Raw genomic sequence first — 19,608 nt, 5'->3', positions numbered from 1 at the left:
TCTCTCTGCCGTCTCTATGACGGCAGAGCGCTGTGCGCCAGTCAGGAGCCGCTTTCATTGGCTCCTGACCCTGTCACTCAATGTAAGCCAATGGGAACGGCTTACATGAATGACAGGGCCAGGAGCCAATGAAAACGGCTCCTGTCCGGCTCACAATGCTCTGCCATCATAGAGGCGGCAGGGCAGCACATTGCGGCAGGGGCAGAGCGGCGAGAGCAGCGGGAACGAGCGGGGGCGCGCGGTGAATGAGACGTAGAGTTTATGTCCAGTCAGAACCGCAGCACCTCCTGCCCGACATAGATTTAAACTGCGTCAGTCCGAAAGCAGTTAACACAATATGTGACCCCCTTTTAGAGGGTTACAGTAGCAGGATTTGGACCATGCATGCACAATAGCCCACTACTAGTCTAGTCGGCGATCTTTCAAAGGGGGACAGCTGCAAATTGTAGGGGACTGGGAGGAAATCGAAGGACCTGATAGATTGTGGGTTCTGGCAGGTAAGTAATACTCACTTTTTCTCTATACTAAAGAAGAGAGACAAAAAAATCAGTATATTCTGCTCAAAAACTGCACAAAATCACTGACACTAACAAGTACTGTATAAACAATACATAGTGCTAACCTGTTCAGGACTGTGAACGTTTCACTTAGAATAGTGCATAATATGACAGAATTAAATTACTTATCAATTAAATCAAGTAATACTCACTTTTTCTCCCCTGCCTCAGGCTCCATTAATAATAAAGCCCATGCAATGTTTGCAATATGTGTATCACATTTAAATAGTGTGTGTGGCTATATATTCTTAACCACTTCACCACTGAGGGGTTTTACCCTTTGAACACCAGAGCAATTTTCACCTTTCAGCGCTCCTTCCATTCATTCATCTATAACTTTATTATTACTTATCGCAATGAAATTAACTATATCTTGTTCTTTTCACCACCAATTAGGCTTTCTTTAGGTGCGACATTATGCCAATAATTATTTTATTCTATTCACAGAGCATTATCAAACGTTTATCAAACACTTTATCAAACGTTTGATAATTTACCTCATGGGTAAAATCTCATTTTGAATTCACTAAGGTGTTATATATTTGTTGAACGTTTTATCGGTAAAACATTCGATAAATATATAACACCTTAGTGAATTTAAAATGAGATTTTACCCATGAGGTAAATTATCAAATGTTTGATAAAGTGTTTGATAAACGTTTGATAATGCTCCGTGAATTGAGGCCTAAATGTGTTTTAATGGGAAAATAGGAAAAAACGTGGGAAAAAATTATTATTTTTCAGTTTTTGGGCCATTATAGTTTTTAAATAATGCATGCTACTGTAATTAAAACCCATGAAATGTATTTGCCCATTTGTCCCGGTTATAAAACCGTTTAAATTATGTCCCTATCACAATGTTTGGCGCCAATATTTTATTTGGAAATAAAGGTGCATTTTTTTTTTGCATCCATCCCTAATTACAAGCCCGTAGTGTATAAAGTAACAGTGTTATACCCTATTGACATAAATATTTAAAAAGTTCAGTCCCTAAGGTAACTATTTATGTTTTTTTTATTGTATATGTTTTTTTTAATTACAAAAAAAAAAAAAATGGGGAGTGTGGGAGGTAATGAGTTAATTTATTGTGGAAAACTAATGTATTTGTATATGTAAAATGCTTTAGGGTGTAGTTTTACTATTTGGCCACAAGATGGCCACAGTGAGTTTGTTTAGCACTACGAGGCTGGGCAAATCACAATGTTCGCGCTGTTTCTAATAGAAGCAGCGGATCATTGCGGGGGCTTAGATCAACGAACGGGAGAGGATTTTCCCGTTCATTGATCTCCGGGCGAGTGGGCGGCGGCGTGCATGAGCGGTGGGAGCACGCGCACGAGCGGCAGGAGTGCGGACAGCGGCGGTAGCGCGGAAGGTATGGATTTCTCCGTCCCTTGGTTTTTTAGGGGGGAAAAAAGGGACGGAGAAATTCGTACCGCAGGGGGTAAAGTGGTTAAAGTAAAAGTGTTTTTTGCTAAAGCAAAAATAATGGCACACAACTTGCTGTAGGTGCAAACTTAAAGAGAAAATGAAACTGTTTATTTTTTAACAAAATCACTTTATAAATTATTTAGTCAGTGTTTGCCCATTGTAAACTCTTCCCTCACCCTAATTTGCACTCTTAATGGCCACATATGTTGTAATATTTTTTTTTTGGATTCAACCAATCCTATCAAATTTTTTGGTTGGTTAGAAGTTTTGAAAACATTCTATTGTCTGATTTCAAACACGTGTGTTCAAGATTGCTGCAGTTTTTATGAAAAAAAAAGGATTGTAAACATTAAAAAAAGTTGGTTAGAAAACCCGCCTGCATGGCAACCTTTCACTCAATAATCAACTTTTGATCAATATGCATTTTCAAAGAGCTGAATTTTCCACCGTGACATTTATCACCATTTTCCACCTCCTTACATCTATCAATATCTCATGTCATTATCATTTGCTGTTAAAGCGGTATAAAACCCTGACATAATATTCAATAAAAACATGTTTTCCTACTTTTTATATACCATACGGTTAGCATATTTGCGTTTGTGCATAAGTATTATTATTCATTTAGAAATTATATATTCCTAAAATACACTAGTTTTACTCTGAGAGCTGACTTTGCATTTTGTTTATAACTGCTTTATTCATCCTTTAACTTAATCAGAAAGCATCAGAAAGCATTTATGCTTGTCTCACTGTCTTTGGGAGACCCCGTGCTGTGAGAGAAGGCTTTGTTTACATTCCTGACTTAATTCAATTAAACACTAGATAACATTATGTAAAGTTTCGGAAGCGGCCAGCTCTGCTGGAAGGGAAGCTTCTAAAGCCTGTGTTAACCCTTTGAATGCAGTTCTAGTAAAAAAAAAAATGCTGGTTGTATATAATATGCTGTAAATAATCTATTAGAGCACAGTAGAAATGCTGGGGTTCATTCCACTTTAAGCATTATAATTACCACTGGACACCACATTGCTACTTAGAGCTGAGTTTATCACACTTTATTTTGCTACAAATACTCAATGATTTCTATTTAATAAGTACATAAATAAACAGTAAAAAAAAGTACAATACAGCTACATATTGTGACGATTCTAAAAAAAACCCCACACAATTCCATACATATTATTTTTTACACGATATACTATAACATACTTTTTGCATCTTTTCATTACATATCTAAAAACATTCTTTCATTATTCCATAATTTTTGTTGTTTATACAAACAAAACGTTTTGTATGTGCTGAATAGTTCTATACAATTCGTTCTAGCTGAGTAAAATTTGACAATCCATTACACACCGTACAATTCTTAATAAAGTTGGTATGAATTTTCCAGCACGTCCAATCGCAAATAAAATCTAAAAAAAAAACTTGAAATTTGATCAGATTTCTCGATCATAAACAAAAAACCTTTGTCTGTTTTGGTACAACCGATTGTTTTAATCGAATTGTGGTAAAATTGAATTGAAAAATTGTATCAGGTGTAGCCACCTTTAAACATATCACAGATGGCAATATTTTTACTGATGGCCAGGTGCTTCACTGTGAAATGTTTGTTGTGAATTGAACAGAAACAACGCCTGGGCCATATGCAATTTACCTTTTCTCCTGACTGAGTTTTCTCCTAGGAGATTCGTTTTCATCTTTTAATTAAAATACCTTTTCCGCACCTTGCAATTGAAAAAGTGCCAAAAAGTAGTTTACAAAGTACTATCAACATTATTTTGAGTGTTTTCTTGCTTGTTGGTGGCTTAAAATGCATTTTGTTGACAAATATCACCTAGGCGTATACTCAAGAGAAAAAGTTAATTGTATATGGGCTCTGTTCTCCCAGAATGCACTGGAAGGAGAAGGTTATGTGACTTCATAACTTAGGCTAAACATCACTAGGAGGGCAGAGCTACACAGGGATGGATTACGATGTAATGGGGCTCTAGGCAAGGTAGTAGATTTATGGCCCTCTTGTGGTCCTTTTAGAGCCCCCTTGAGGTCCATTAAGTAAGCTGAAGTGGAGAGAGGTCAAAGACGGTGGCTGATGGGCCCCTTGACACCTACTAGGCCCCAAGCATCTGCCTAGGTTGCCTGGGGAAGCATCCTGCTCTGGATACATACCAATTTTCAGCAAAATATAGATGCCGGAAGTGTTTCTGATGTTAAATCCAGGATAATTAGTGTAAAAGTGGGTCTTCTAAATAATGTATTACAATCTACTATACATTATTATGGTTCCTTTTTAAATGCATAAAAACAAATCTGAACACCAAAAAACAATTGTGCCTTTTGACAAATTAGTCAAGTGCAGTTGGTATATTCAAAATGGTTGTCGTCTCTACAGAGGCGTAGCTAGGCTTTTCAGTGCCTGGGAACAAAGACAGTTTTTGCGCCCCCCCTCTGGACAAAATGGGTGTGACCACACATCAGAATGTGGTCATGGTCATGGGTGGAGTCAAAAGATATCTATATGTGCCCCCTTACCCCATTCAGATAGGCCAGATGTGCCCCCCTTTAAATAGCCAAATGTATGCCATTTTAGTTAGCCAGATGTGCCCCCTTTACCCTGTTTAGATAGCCAGATATGCCCCCTTTAGATAGTGTTATTTTGCTGCTGTTTAATGCTTTTGCAGAGGGAGGGAGAGAAGCAGATGGTCTCTGGGCAGCCAGCGAGCCACCTCTCATGCACGTGGGGGTGCAATGGCCGTGCTGAGTGCCCTCACAGTGCTGTGCCCAAGGACATGTGTTCCCCCTTGCCCACCCATAGCTACTCCTCTGCTTCTCTATGTATACTTATCAGTGTTTTACCAATTTACTCTATTTGCTATGGAAAGGAAGAATGTTGTGATACATGTAATTAAGTAATAGGCATTTTGTAGAGCGATGAAGTCCTGTTCAGTTCCAGATGACATTAATACACCTAGAGACAAAAAGGTGCTAAAGATGTCACAGCACAGCTCTGTGCAAGGTCAGCATATTTTATATTTAATGATTCAAGATTACTCTAAAGCTGCTGCCATTAACATTAAGTTGGCACATATGTCTCCTTGTTAGCTCTAGGCTGTCAGAATCTTTGCGCTAAAGTAAACAAATGATTTAATTTAAATCTACATTTTCTTCAGCTGTCAGTTTAATAAATTATGTCTGTTTTCCTTCTTTCTTCCTGTCTTGTTTCAGAACCATTTAGTGCTTCTGTCTGGGTGATGATGTTTGTGATGCTTCTCCTTGTGTCCGCAATGGCTGTTTTTATATTTGAATACTTTAGTCCAGTAGGATATAACAGGAACTTAGCACAAGGGAAAGGTAAGACTTTCAACAGTCCATTCATTTCAATTTTGGTAGCCTTATTTTCTTTTTTTTTACCTTTTGTTTATGTCCACTGTGATACTAACACATATTTTGTGTATACAGCATTGTGATTTATTGCATGCATATAATAAAGTCTCCGGTTAAAAAGGGCGGCAGATATAAACAATATTAAAGTTATCGTTCGCTAAATTGGGTGCCAGGATATGACTTTAAATATAATTTATAATACTGATATTCTGATATTCCCCACTGTCACCTATATTTTTATGTTTACTAAAATGAGGACCAGTTAAATCCTACCTAATAAAAGCTGACTTTCGCTGAGTCCACCAGTTTTGTCCCTGTGTCCCAGGATTTTTGTTACTGTGCACATGCGCAGTAACTGACAGCTTGGACCAGGCAGCTGGATGGGCAAGCAAGGTAGGCAGGTGCGGGTGGAGCGAGGTGGGCGGGTGCAGGCGAGCCAGGTGGGCGGGTGTGGGCGAGCGAGGTGGGCGGGTGCGGGTACTTTATTCATATAGTAAAATATCTTTAAAACTAACCAATATTTTTTTATAACCTAACCACTCCCTGCTCTGACACAGAACCCTTCCCTGGCGGTGCCTAACCCTAATAACCCCCCTGGTGGTGCCTAACCCTAAGACCCCTCTGGTGGTGCCTAACCTTAATTCCCCAGTTTGTTTGTGTAATATTAATAAGTATATGGTTGTTTATGGTTGTATTTTATAACATAATAAAAAATATGACAATTGAGGAGTCAAAATGTAAAAATAAACGTTTTTCTGTATCTAAGTTTAAAAGTAAGTGTGTTGAAAAATGATAATTTGTAACACAGGTGAGAATAGTGGAAGCTGCTTGTTGTGGCTTAAAGATGTAATTTTTTTTTCTGAGAAAGCATAAGGAGCAGTTTTTGAAAAAATTATGCAGCTTTAGAAACGATTGGTAAATAGTGGGTTATTGTAATTGATACATTTGGTATGGAAATGAAGGTTAAGGATAAAAAGTGATATAAAATTGTTTTATATTTTCGCAGTGCACTTTTACAAACAATATTATTGTTTAATATCAATGCGGTGCCCTTTTTATACACCTGGCAGCAGTAGAGAAAAGATGTGCATTAATGTGAATGAGGCGTCCTTTTTAATAGGAGCCATTATTACGGCATACTTATTTATTTATATATTAATGTAAATTATAAAGAGCAAGATTATTTTTTAGAGTAAGATTGTTTCAACTAGAGTAATGTTTTTTATGAATATCAGTCTCTTGATTTGGGAAAAATCAGAACTGAACTATACCAATGTGTATGGACATAGTTAATGATCGCCTCTGCCAAGAATCCAGCGTGTGTACAGCATTTTATTCTCCTCTTACCCTTCCAACTGCATGATGTCACACCTCTTCCCCCCTTCAAATGAACAGAACACATTAGTTAGCCCGCAGGCTAACAACTCATATGTCAGCCTCAGCCCAGCCATTTCCCAAGGGACTAGGGTAGCTTACTGAGTGTGCTCTAACTGGCTGCAGTAATCATAGCTGCTCATGTGTTTTACTCACTACAGGAAAAAGGGTTTTGAAAATGTTAGCTCATTTCCTAAGACATTCTTTAGGCAGAGCTGAAAGAAGAAGCAATGTTAAAAAGAAATGTAAAAACTTTCATGTACTGATCTAAGGCCTTTTTCATTCTTGGGGAAGATGTATCCAAACGTCTCTTGCCATCATCTTGTACTGCCACTACAGCACAGACATAGGGATGGTCGTAAATGCCAATTTCCAATTCCGCGGTAAATCCACATTCCGCCATTGCCAATTACCGATTCCGCTTTCCAATACCAATTTCCACATTCCAATGCGGAATTTCTGCCGGAAATCGCGGAGATTCCGCCCGACTTTAACATCGACCTTCTCAAAAACTATAAGGTCTTTTTGAAACTTTTTTTTGCATCTTGTTCACAAGGTTCTGTTTAATAAACCCTGACATTTTGGTGTTTCTAGGACTTACGGGGGCTTTGCTATTAACCACTAAATTCGGCTGATTTTTACTGTAATGTAAAATGCAGAAAATAGGCAGATGCAGATTTTCTGCATTTTACAATGCAGTAAAAATCCGCTGACTTTAGCGGTTAATAGCAAAGCCCCAGTAAGTCGTAGAAACACCACATTTTCAGGGTTTATTAAACTGAATCTTGTGAACAAGATGCAAAAAAAAGTTTTCAAAAAGACCTTACAGTGTTTGAGAAAATCAATGTTAAAGTCGGCAGAAATTTCCGCGATTTCCGGCGGAAATTTCCACGATTTCCGGCGGAAATCCGCCTACCGCCCTTGCATTACCGTTTTCCGCATTCTGATGTGGATATGCAATTTCCGATCGGAATTTCGGAAATTGCATTTCCGCGGAATCCGAATGAGCATCCCTACACAGACATGGAACTTTGCTTCTCATAACCCATGACAAACAGGATAATGTACACGGGTTTTTGTCTGACATTTCAGTAAGGTGTATATTGGTATCCAAAGATGGTACCCACATGCTAAATGAGAGATAGCAACAATACCAAGAAAGAGCTATTAACAACTCAAAGGATTTTCTTAAATGCATCTCTTTACTTGTGAGTTGATAATGATACTTACATTGAAAAAGTCATTCTTGGCAGCATCCCTAAATACCTAACAGCAGAGTAATAGCAATATTTGGATTGCTTAATAAGTGTTTTTTAGTACAAAACCAGATACCCTGAGGTTCAAAAACTGTGGGATATTCTCGGTAATAATACATCATGTACATGGCATGATGCCAGGCTGGCGGGGTTTGGGACCCGATTCCTCGGGCGACGTTGCAAGGCTGAGGCTGTAAACACAGGTCGCTAGCCTTTACGATAGCAATGTGTTCTGTTGATATATGAGGGAGGGGCAGTGGCAGAGGGCCAATGGATAGAGTTGTCGCAAACCCGTGTTTTTTGGTTCGCAAACCGCGAACTTCCGCAAAAGTTCGCAAACTGGCGACTTCAATGGGCAGGCGAACTTTCAAAACTACAAACACTAAATCTGGCCACAAAAGTGATGGAAAAGATGTTTCAAGGGGTCTAACACCTGGAGGGAGGCATGGCAGAGTGGGATACATGCCAAAAGTCCTGGGGAAAATTAGGGACTTGACGCACAGCAGGGTTATAATCCCTAAAGGGCAGAAATCACATTGCATTCCTAAATTGGAGGCCTAAAGTGCTTGAAAACATCTTGCGTGTGTAGACATGGATCAGGTAGTGTAAGTAGTGTACTGCTTCACACTGACAGATAAAACTCACTGTGTAACACACCGCAAACAGATGGCCGTGCTGGTGCACATGGCGAGAGTACAGGTGATGGTGGCTTTCCAACCCATATGGTCGGGCTGAGGTAGCTCAATGACAGAACAACAGTGACTGAGTGTCCAGCTAATTGAATTTTGTCTGTCCACAATGAAGCAACGACCTTATTATCTTGGGTGTGCCCCCCAACATATATAGGTCATTGCTTCATTGTGATATGCAAGCCCCTTAACCCAGCAAGGTAACGATCACGAAGGGGAACTGACACATGTACATGCCTTTTTTTTTTGTTGCAGCCGCAGTGCAGCCAGAAAAATTAGGCAGGCATGTACACGCACCAGAAAAATAATTATAGCGGCCGCTGCTAGTAACGGCCTTAACAATTCAGGAATCCACCTTTAATCCTGGACCCTGTTCGTGTTGGCGGAGAAGGCAGACAAGTGGCCTGCAGGCAGAGATGTTTTATGGGGACTGACTTAGTCTTCGGGCAGGCCTGACTGTGCTTTGCAGACCAGACATCCGTGGTCAGATGGACCCTTGACCCAACTCTGTGTGTCAGAGATGACACCACTTGCCTTTCAACATCACAGTACAGTTTGGGTATTGCCTTTTTTGAGAAATAATTGACGCCTGGTGTCTTCCACTGTGGTGTGTGGCTTTGCTTTTATGTGCTGCTTTTCCTCAGGTGGTCATCCCCTTGCAGTTTGTGCTTTTTCATCATGTGACTTCATAAGGTAGTTGTCCTTACACGGGTCTTGGTCTTTCCATGGCTCAATTTTTAGTGGCAGAGAGTACAGATGGCATTGCTCTCATCTGAGGCAGACACACACAACAATTTCCACACCGCTGAGCCCTGGGATGATGGCAATTTGGTGATGGCTGCCGACGGAGTGTTAAGTGGGTTGCCAGAATCAGAGCAGCAGGAGGAAGATATGTCACGCTTCTGTGTGGAAGCTGAGGAAGATGAGGTGTTCTGTGTTAAATAGTCAACTATGTCCTGACAATATTGGGGGTTGATGGCACATGCCTTCTTCTGAAAACTGTACTTTGGTCGAGGGCCACACAAAATCACAACAGCACGACCTCAAACAGACCTGCCGGGTGGCCTGCTTTTGACTCTGCCTCTGCCTTTTGTTTTGTCCATATTGGGGGGGATGAAGTGAAAGGTATGCACTTACTTGACTAGTACAATGTGCAGTCACACAGGTGCAGTTAAAATGGATGCACTGACTGCTGGAATATAAAACAGTGTGCAGTCACACAGATGCAGTGAAAGGTATGCAGTGACTGCTTGTATAACAATGTGCAGTCACCCAGGTGCAGTGAAAAGGTTACAGTGACTGCTGGTATAACAATGTGCAGTCACACAGGTGCAGTGAAAATGGATGCACTGACTGCTGGTATATAAAACAGCGTGCGGCCACACAGATGCAGTGAAATTTATACAGTGACTGCTATATAAAACAGTGTGCGGTCACACCAGTGTAGTGAAAAGTATGCAGTGACTGGTATTATAATACAATTTGCACCAGTCACACTAGGCACTGAATGTGCTGGGCCTGGCACAGTATAGCAATTAGCAAGAACCAGCTGCGACAGCCAGGGCTGTATATGCAGTGTCAGTGGGCCACACTAAAAAACAAAACAAAAAGAACATTTCCTCTCAAAAGAGCTTTTTTTGGTGGTGCCTTTCAGCAACAAATATTAGCAAGGAGCAAGCTAACAAGAGGCTAACTAAGCTTTCCCTATGTCTGCAGCAACCTCTCTCCCTCCTCTCACTAATACAGCAGCACACAGAGTGAGAACATGGCCGACGCTGCTGCCTTATATAAGGGGGGGGGGGGCTCCAGGAGGGAGTGCAGCCTGATTGGCTGCCATGTGTCTGCTGACTGTGATGTAGAAGGTCAGAGTTTAGCCCAATTATGTAGTATAGGGGGCGGGTCATACTCGCATAAAGTTCATGTTTGGCTACAAACTCAAATCCGCGTTGTTTGCATGAATAAGTTCGCGTGCAAACCGTTCGGGATATCTCTACCAATAGAGCAATGCAAGAGTGAGATCACACAGCACCCGGCAAGAGGGGTAAAACAATTTTGTGATTTAGCGATCAGCCAAATCGATCTGCTGGGCTAATCACTGACTGAGGCATCAGGGGCCACTACATACATTCCAGATTCTTGGCAGAGGCAGTTGTTATTGGCTACCTTGCCCGTGTTTCATCTAACTATAGCCTGCTCAGCAACTCATTTAAATAAAGTAGCGCAATTACAGAAGATAAGAAAAAAACGAGGCTTTACTCTTGATAAAAATTAACTCTGCATTTCATTCCACTATGATTTAGCGCTACATAAATCAGATTATGCTCTTGCAACCCCAGCTCCAGTACACTTTGTTGTGCGGCACTTTGAAGAACTCTTATGTGTAAGCTTGTATAGCTACTGCGTCGAGAAATCTGCACACAGAGAAGAAGTTTTAAATTTTTGCATTAACACTGAAATCAATGCAGTTCCACATTTTCATTGAATTTAATTTCATTTTTTTTAAATGCATTGCAATGCAAAAAAACATATGGACTGCATGCTGCAGATTTCTGCCTCCACACTGCCCCAGATGTAAATTGTGATTAAGAGCCTGTTTCCACTAGGGACGAATCCATGCTAAATCTGTGGAGTTTCCCCGCAATTGAGTAGGTTGAGGAAATACTGCCTATTCAAGCAGGCACGTGCACAGGGGGGTTCTCTGGGTGCCCAGACACCCCCCTTTTTAAAATCTTAAAAAAGGCCCCTCTCGCCGCGCAAAATAAGCCCCGCCCCGACCGTGCTAAGCCCCGTCCACCCGCGAGAAGCTCCACCCCCACCTGGGACACTTTCAAGTGAAGAGGCCCAGACAGGAATCCTAGTGTGGCATACTGACCTCTCTCTCCACCTAGGACCCATACTGACCTCTACCTCCCCCAGCACCCATAGTGACCTCTCTCTCCACCTAGTACCCAGTGACCACTCCCTCCCCTAGCACTCACAGTGACCTCTACCTAGGACCCATACTGACCTCTCCCTACCCAGTACCCACAGTGACCTCTCCCTCCACCTGGGACCCACAGTGACCTCTCCCTCCACCTGGGACCCACAGTGACCTCTCCCTCCACCTGGGACCCACAGTGACCTCTCCCTCCACCTGGGACCCACAGTGACCTCTCCCTCCACCTGGGACCCACAGTGACCTCTCCCTCCACCTGGGACCCACAGTGACCTCTCCCTCCACCTAGCACCCACAATGACCTCTCCCTCCACCTAGCACCCACAATGACCTCTACCTCCCGTGACCCACAGTGATCTCCCCCAAAGGACCCACAGTGACCTCCCTTTCCTCCAGCACCCATACTGACCTCTCCTTTCCACAGCACCCACAATTACTTCTCCCCCCAGCACCCACAGTGACCTACCCTTCCCCATCAACCACACTGACCTCGACCTCCCCTAGCAGCAACTATGCCATTCATAGCAGTACCCACAGTGATCTCCCACCCCCTGCACCCACAGCAATCCCACCAATATTCAGCACCCACATTACACTCAACCAGTAACCCCCACTATAGCAAGCACCCAGTACTTGCACCAAGCAGGACCCAATACTCACATCCGGCCTCAATATGGCACTTAGTACTTGCATCAAACAGCCACAAGACACCCAATACCTGCACCCCTTCACCCTATAGCTGGCACCCAGTACTCACACCTACATGGCACAGTACTTGCACCCAGCTCTGACATGTCACTCACTACTCACACCTGCACACAGCCTCCACATGGCACCCACTCACATAACCAGTACTAGCACTAGTACCTGCACTCAGAACCCACGTGACACACAACACCCACCCAGAGTTAGCACCCAGTTCAGGCATGGCACCAAGTATTTGCACCTATGTGATACCCAGTACCTGCACCCAATACCCACATGTTTCATCTGCAGTAGTTCCAGTTGCACTAAGCCTCCACTTGGTGCCCAGCACCCACAGCAAGCACTCACATATGACATCCAGTACGTGTGTACCCAAAAGGGACTGAGTACCTGCAGTCAACACCTACATGATGGTTGATACACACCCACACAGCCGAATCCACATGACACCCTGTGCCAGCACCCAGAACCCACATGGCACCCAACATCTGCCTTTAGCACCCACATGACAACAAATACCCCACTAGCCAGCACCCATCACCCATATGTCGTCATGTACTCACTCCCAGTACCCACTTGGCACTCAGTATTTGCACCTAAGACCCACATACCGCCATAATCAACAACCACATGGCACAGTACTCACACAGCACCAAGTTCCAAAGCCATTATATGCACCTAGTACCTGTCCATGGCCAGCACCCAAATAGCACCCAGTACCCATCCTTGGTCCGAACCCATATGAGACACAATACTCTCCCATGGCACACATCCAGACCACACATGGCACTCCCTACTCACTCATGTCCAACACTCACATGGCTCCCTGTACCAATTAGCACTCACATGGCACCCACTATTGTTTATCACAATCTGCTACTCATTCAGCACCCAATACTGCATAGCACCCATTGCAAATAAACACCCAATACAAACTGGACCTTGGTACCCAAAGCAGCTTGACACAGACTTTACTTTGGCATCTCGGCACCCACTGCAACTTAGCACAAAGTGAACCTTTGTGTCTTACCATTACTGCATCTGGGCACCCACTGCACCTTGGCACTTACTGCAGTTTTGCATCTACTAATGCTTAGCAACCACTGCATATTGGTAACCACTCCTTTGCCTGAAAAGCTTGGATGCTGATCAAGAGGGACAGAGGTCCCAGTAATGAAAGGTGAGTCTGTGCCTCCACAGTGGGCTCCACTGTGCCCACTCTAACTCACTAACAGTGGGCACCTATCACTGCTGATTTGAGGGTGGTAGCACCAAAAGAGTTGGTTGGAGACACAAAGTCTACCTGATACTGCTATAAAGGTGTGTGTGTGTGTGTGTGTGTGTGTGTGTGTGGGGGGGGGGGGTTAAGACTGCCTTATGCTTTCTGGAGAGGGGGCATTACATACACAATTTAGCACGATTTACGATTTCAAATTTGAGCACCACACCCTTGAGGTTCCTCTGCATGACCCTGCCCCTTCCTGCAGCACCCACACTGACCTCTACTTTTCCCATCAGCCACCCCTTCCCCTCATAGCTGGCACCCAGATCTCACACTCACATGACACCAAGTATTTGCACCCAGGCCTAAAATTGCACCCTGTACTCACACCTGCACACAGCTTCCACATGGCACCCACTATCTGCACCAAGTATCCACTTAACCCGTACCCGCACCCAAAGTACCTGCATTCAAAACCCATGTGATGCCCAAAGCCCACCCATAGTCAGCACCCAGTACAGGCATGGCACCAAGTATTCTCACCCATGTCACACTCGGTACCTGCACCCACATGACATCCAGTACATGCGCCCAGATCTTACATGGCACTAAGTGTTTGCAATCAACACCCGCATGACACTCGATACCCAACCATAGCCAGAACCCACATGACACTCAGTACTTACACCCAGAACCCACATGGCACCCATCATCTGCATTCAGCAGCATGACAATCAATACCCCCCTAGCCAGAAACGATGCGGGGGGGGGGGGGGCATGCAGGGGAAGGCATTGCCAGGCCCCTTTTTTTAATTTGAGCACCCTCCACTTAAGGACCCTCTGCACGGCCCTGGGGCTGCGCGTGCACAGTAGATCGTGACTGAAAGATTTATCTAGCCGGCCAGCAGAGGATGGAAATGGCCAGGGAGAATGGGGAGGGAGCCCATGGCCTAAAAGGGACTGGAGGTGGCCCCAGGTACATATAAATGCTTTTATTTTATTTTTTTAGATTTTTTTTTTTTTAGATTTTTTTTTTTTTGGGGGGGGGGGCGCTCAGGTTTCCTTTGAGGCTTCTTTCACACTGAATCCATTGCATTCTCTCCCAACGCACAATATCATCGCATCACAACATGATGCAATGATATTTCTATGGTACGTTCATATAGGGTGCTGTACGGCGGGTCCTGTTGGAGTAACGCACAGTGTCGTGCTTGCTGGATAATTAACAGCTTCTAGGTGCTTGCTGGATAATTAACCAGCTGCCAGCTAATTGTTCATCAGCTGTTGACTTTGATTGGCACTGGGTTTTTTTTTTTTTGGGGGGGGGGGTCACTTCAAATTTGCATTGGAATAATATTTTTGCTTTTCACAGCTTGTCATTCTTGTCCCTCATTTGCTGCGTTTATAAGCACTTAGAATGCAGCTTACCGCACTGCAATGCTAATCCTATGGGACGTTCACAGTGCGACATTAGTGTCGCATTGTACCGTGTATCGTTATGGTAACTCGCTGCTTGCAGTGTGTTATCTCTAAACGCACATGTTACCAGTTACAGGAAAGCATACATTTCATTGCCTGTATGCTTTACTGTACATACTGTACATATGCATTGTGACTTTAACGTCGCATTACAACGCAACGTCCCACTGGGAATGCAGCCTGAAGGGAATAAGCACTTGGTATAGCGCTTTTAAGAATAAATACATTGTATATATTATTTTCCGGGTCAAAGAGTGCACTTCCTGACCTGCGTCAGGAAGTGAACAAACAAATCGCTCTGCAAATGCGCTTAGAAATGCGCTTTACAAAAATCGAAACGCACAGGTAGGCCCCAGGAGAGGGAAAAAAAATCACTCACAAAATCAAAAATCACTGGCGTCAGCGATTTTGATTTTAGATGTGAACAAAGCCTAACTGCAGTAAATAGCCGTGCGTTTTTGTCCGTGGAGTAAGGGGAGGCAGGGCCAGGCGCCGGAAATCGAGCGATCTGGTTTCTTCGAGACGGCTTCGCGGGACAAGAGCAATTTTATACTTTTTGTACTTTTTGTACACTTTGACCTGGACGTGAACAGCCTTTGCAAACTTAAAAAAAAAAAAAAGCTAGGAAAATGGCTCTGTTCAGTGCTTTTTGGAGCGATTTTCCACTTTTCCTATACTTTACATTGAGGCATAATCTCCTCAAAAATGCTGCAGGACCCGCGTTTGGGGAAAAAAAAAATCACATTGCTCTGGTGTGATCCATCCCATTCAAAAACATAGGCCAAGCACTTTTCGAAGCACTAGCGCTTTTAAAAGCGCTCTTGGTGTGCACCAACCCTCACACTTTACACATTCTACTATGTGGTGTCCAACTCACGACATGCATTATACATAACCAGATCAAACACATTTGATACAAAAAGGTGCATGTGACAGAACACAGCATGCTGCCTCTTTATTATTATTATTATTATTTTTTGGTGAACATAAAAATGCATTGAATATGAAAGAGCCCGTTGAATAAAATGGACTACCGGTTCTTATTTGTTTCTGCAATGTAGTAAAATGCAGAGAAAATGCATGCAGTGTGAATGAGCCCTAAAAGTGAACTACAAGCCTACATCTGGTTTTTATTATTTGTAATTATTGTTTAATTGACTTTATTATTTATTATGAGAGGCTCCACAGCAAGATGCTCACCATTCAATTTCCAGATGCCATTTTTCCAGGGATCCTATATGCTTTAAAGTGTACCTGAGGACAGAAATAAGAAAGATTTTACACTTACCTGGGGCTTCCTCCAGCCCCACGAGCACCGCTGCATCCCTCGCCGTCCTCCTGAGTTCCTCCGTTTGGCCGCACTCAGACCTGGTAACTGGCTCAGTCGCGTCAGTTGGGCTCTTCTGCGTATGAGTGACTGAGCCAGACTGCTGACTGCGGTGAAATTGTGAATTGGTGCTTCAGGGTAATGATGGTTGGTGATTCAAGCATTAAGAGTCTTTTGGTTAATCCAACTGGCAAAAGTAAAACCTTTTGAGCAGTAGGATTTTAAGCCCGCCCACCACGTCACGGTAGACTCTTTTCGGACGGGTCCTACACTACACTATGCTAGCCTACTCTAATTGGTGCTAGTCACCCTAATAACCCTACGCTACTGCTGGATCCATGTCTGTGGTATGTGTGCCCTACTCTAACCCTATATCTCCTGCTCTGATTGGTGGCGACCACCAATATGCCCTGTTCTAAAGTTGTGTGTGCGCACGCGCGTTGATAGGCCTAATCTAATCCTAATCTCATCTATGTGGTTAGCCCTATGCTACAGTCTATGGGGTGGGTTGTTAAGGTGCTCATACACCTATGGCTTTTATGTTGAATGTCGGGGATCGGGACCCGATCCCCTAGGGCAGTGTTGGCGAACCTATGGCACGCGTGCCCAAGGCGGCACACGGAGCCGTCTCTGTGGGCACGCGTGCGGTGTCCACTACCACCACTGATCCCATAACCCCCGCGGCCGCAGTAGTGATGAGTTGTTCGCGAAGAGCCGATTCTCTTCAGCGAACAAGCAGAGCCGAAGCTCTGCCCCCAGCCCCTCCCCGCTCTGCTCACAGGGGTGCCGACGTCAGCACGGGACTTTCGGCTGGCTGGTAATCGTGGAGCTGCGCGCCGCCGCCGGGACAGGAGACTTCTGTCAGGTGAGTAAATTATTTTTTTTTGCTTGTGAAATGTTGTCCACATTGCGTTATTTACTGCTGACCTGCGTCCACATTGCGTTATTTTCTGCTGACCTGTGTCCACATTGCGTTATTTTCTGCTGACCTGAGTCCACATTGCGTTATTTACTGCTGACCTGTGTCCACATTGCGTTATTTACTGCTGACCTGTATCCACAATGCGTTATTTTCTGCTGACCGGTGTCCACATTGTGTTATTTTCTGCTGACATGTACCCACACTGTGTTATTTATTGCTGACCTGTGTCCACATTGCATTATTTTCTGCTGACCTGTGTCCACATTGCGTTTATTTACTGCTGACCTGTGTCCACATTGCGTTATTTACTGCTGACCTGTGTCCACATTGCGTTTATTTACTGCTGACTTGTGTCCACATTGCGTTATTTTCTGCTGACCTGTGTCCACATTGCGTTATTTACTGCTGACCTGTGTCCACATTGCGTTATTTACTGCTGACCTGTGTCCACATTGCGTTATTTACTGCTGACCTGTGTCCACATTGCGTTATTTACTGATGACGTGTCCACATTGCGTTATTTACCACTGACATGTGTCCACATTGCGTTATTTACTGCTGAAATGCTGATCCACATTGCGTTATTTACTGCTGAAATGCTGATCCACATTGCGTTATTTACTGCTGAAATGTTGTCCACATTGCGTAATTTTCTGCTGAAATGCTGATCCACATTGTGTTATATACTGCTGAAATGTTGTCCACATTGCGTTATTTACTGCTGAAATGCTGATCCACATTGCGTTTATTTCCTGGTGTCTGAGGTAACTGTTGCTGCATTTATTATTTAATGGTCATAGTTGGCTATATTTGCTGCTTTGGGGTTACGGTATACTAATAGCATCACACAGTTTCTGCACACCCATTCGCATAATCCTCGTTTCACCACATCACGACGGAAACACTGCTTTCTTATGCCTTTCTTTACATCATTACGTTAGCTCCGCCCATACAATGTCATGGCCACGCCCATTTTTCCGCTGCGCCCCCCGCAACTACCCCCCCCCCCCTCTGGCACTCAGTGATAAATAAGTCGATTTTGGGTCGCAGTTTGGGCACTCGGCCTCTGAAAGGTTTGCCATCACTGCCCTAGGGCGACATTGCTGTACAGACGCGTGTCAACTATGTAGCTGACAACGCGTTCTGTTTCTATGTGGGGGGGGGGGGGTGGAGGGAGGATGGAGCAGCGCATGCGTAATGTCACGCAGTAGGGGGGCGCAATTAACGCAATTGGCTGTCGCGGGGGTGAGTTGATCCGCCTGGCGGATCACTTGGGGGTCGTGGCTGCTGTACACGCGCCTGACTATTGGCTTACGAAGTCGTTATTGGCCACTTTAGTCAGGCGGGTACATATAATTGAGAGCCCTTCCACACCGGCGTGGTGCGGTATTTTTACCGCACCCCACCGTCAGACAATGAAAGTCTTTGGAGACTTTCATACTGCAACTTTACAGCATGGCGGAAATGACTTTTCCACCACATCCCTGGTGCAGGTCCAAAACTACGTTAGCGATGCCTCGGCCCGGAAGTCACGTTAGTCTATAGCGATGCATAGTTTTTAAAAAAAAATTCACCGACGCAACGGCGCTTGCGCGGAAGCATATTTTAGCAATACACTTCTGTGCACCTGAAGCAGGAAGTGACGCGCGTAATTTCCTGCTTGGACTGTGGTCAGACAGGGAACACCGCGCAATAGCGTGGTGTTCCCTGAAGGCCTGTTTTTGACGGTGCAACGCTGATTTCTAGTGTGAAACCAGCCTCAAGGTGACGTTCACTGCAGTGGATGACAGTCACTGCAGGAGATTAGTTGAAGGAGGCGTACACTGCAGGGGATGACAGTCACTGCAGGAGATTAGTTGAAGGAGGCGTACACTGCAGGGGATGACAGTCACTGCAGGGGATGACATCCAAGAGAAGACAGGAGCTGCAGGGATTATCAGCTGGAGGAGATGGTAGGAGCTGGAGATGGTGGTTGCAGATGATGATCAGAGCTGCTTGAAATGAACCACAATGGATGAGAAGGAGGAGGAGCTAGGAGCTGCATGAGAGGGCTGGAGCTGCTGTAGATGGTACAAGCTGGAGAACATGTGATAGGATGCAGGAGGTGACAGTCACTGCAGATATTCACAGTCAGTAGAGAATATGGCAGGAGCCAGGGCTGGCCTTAGGTTTCACAATGCCCTGAGCGGAGCTAGACTTTGGCGGCCCCCCACCCCACCCCACCCTTGTCCCCAAAGATCACAATGCCGATACCGAGAACACGTTAATAGAGGCTATAAATGGGAGTCGGGGAGCCTGATAAAATAGGGGGTGTTGGGGCTGCCCGCTAT

The 19,608-nt window shown here is 44.2% G+C and overlaps 1 protein-coding gene across 2 annotated transcripts in view; it reads left to right on the top strand.

Annotated features, from left to right (window-relative positions):
• GRIN2A (glutamate ionotropic receptor NMDA type subunit 2A) overlaps positions 1-19,608 on the top strand; it is an 880,817-nt gene that overhangs the window by 668,882 nt on the left and 192,327 nt on the right. For both annotated transcript variants that reach the window (XM_068244672.1, XM_068244673.1), the window contains one exon: positions 5,211-5,336. In XM_068244672.1, the coding sequence (XP_068100773.1) occupies positions 5,211-5,336 (126 nt within the window). The remainder of the gene's footprint in view (positions 1-5,210; positions 5,337-19,608) is intronic.

Source organism: Hyperolius riggenbachi, chromosome 7 (genome assembly GCF_040937935.1).
Source record: "Hyperolius riggenbachi isolate aHypRig1 chromosome 7, aHypRig1.pri, whole genome shotgun sequence".
NCBI classification, from domain to species: Eukaryota; Metazoa; Chordata; class Amphibia; order Anura; family Hyperoliidae; genus Hyperolius; species Hyperolius riggenbachi.
This window is presented reverse-complemented; position numbering and strand designations above follow the sequence as displayed.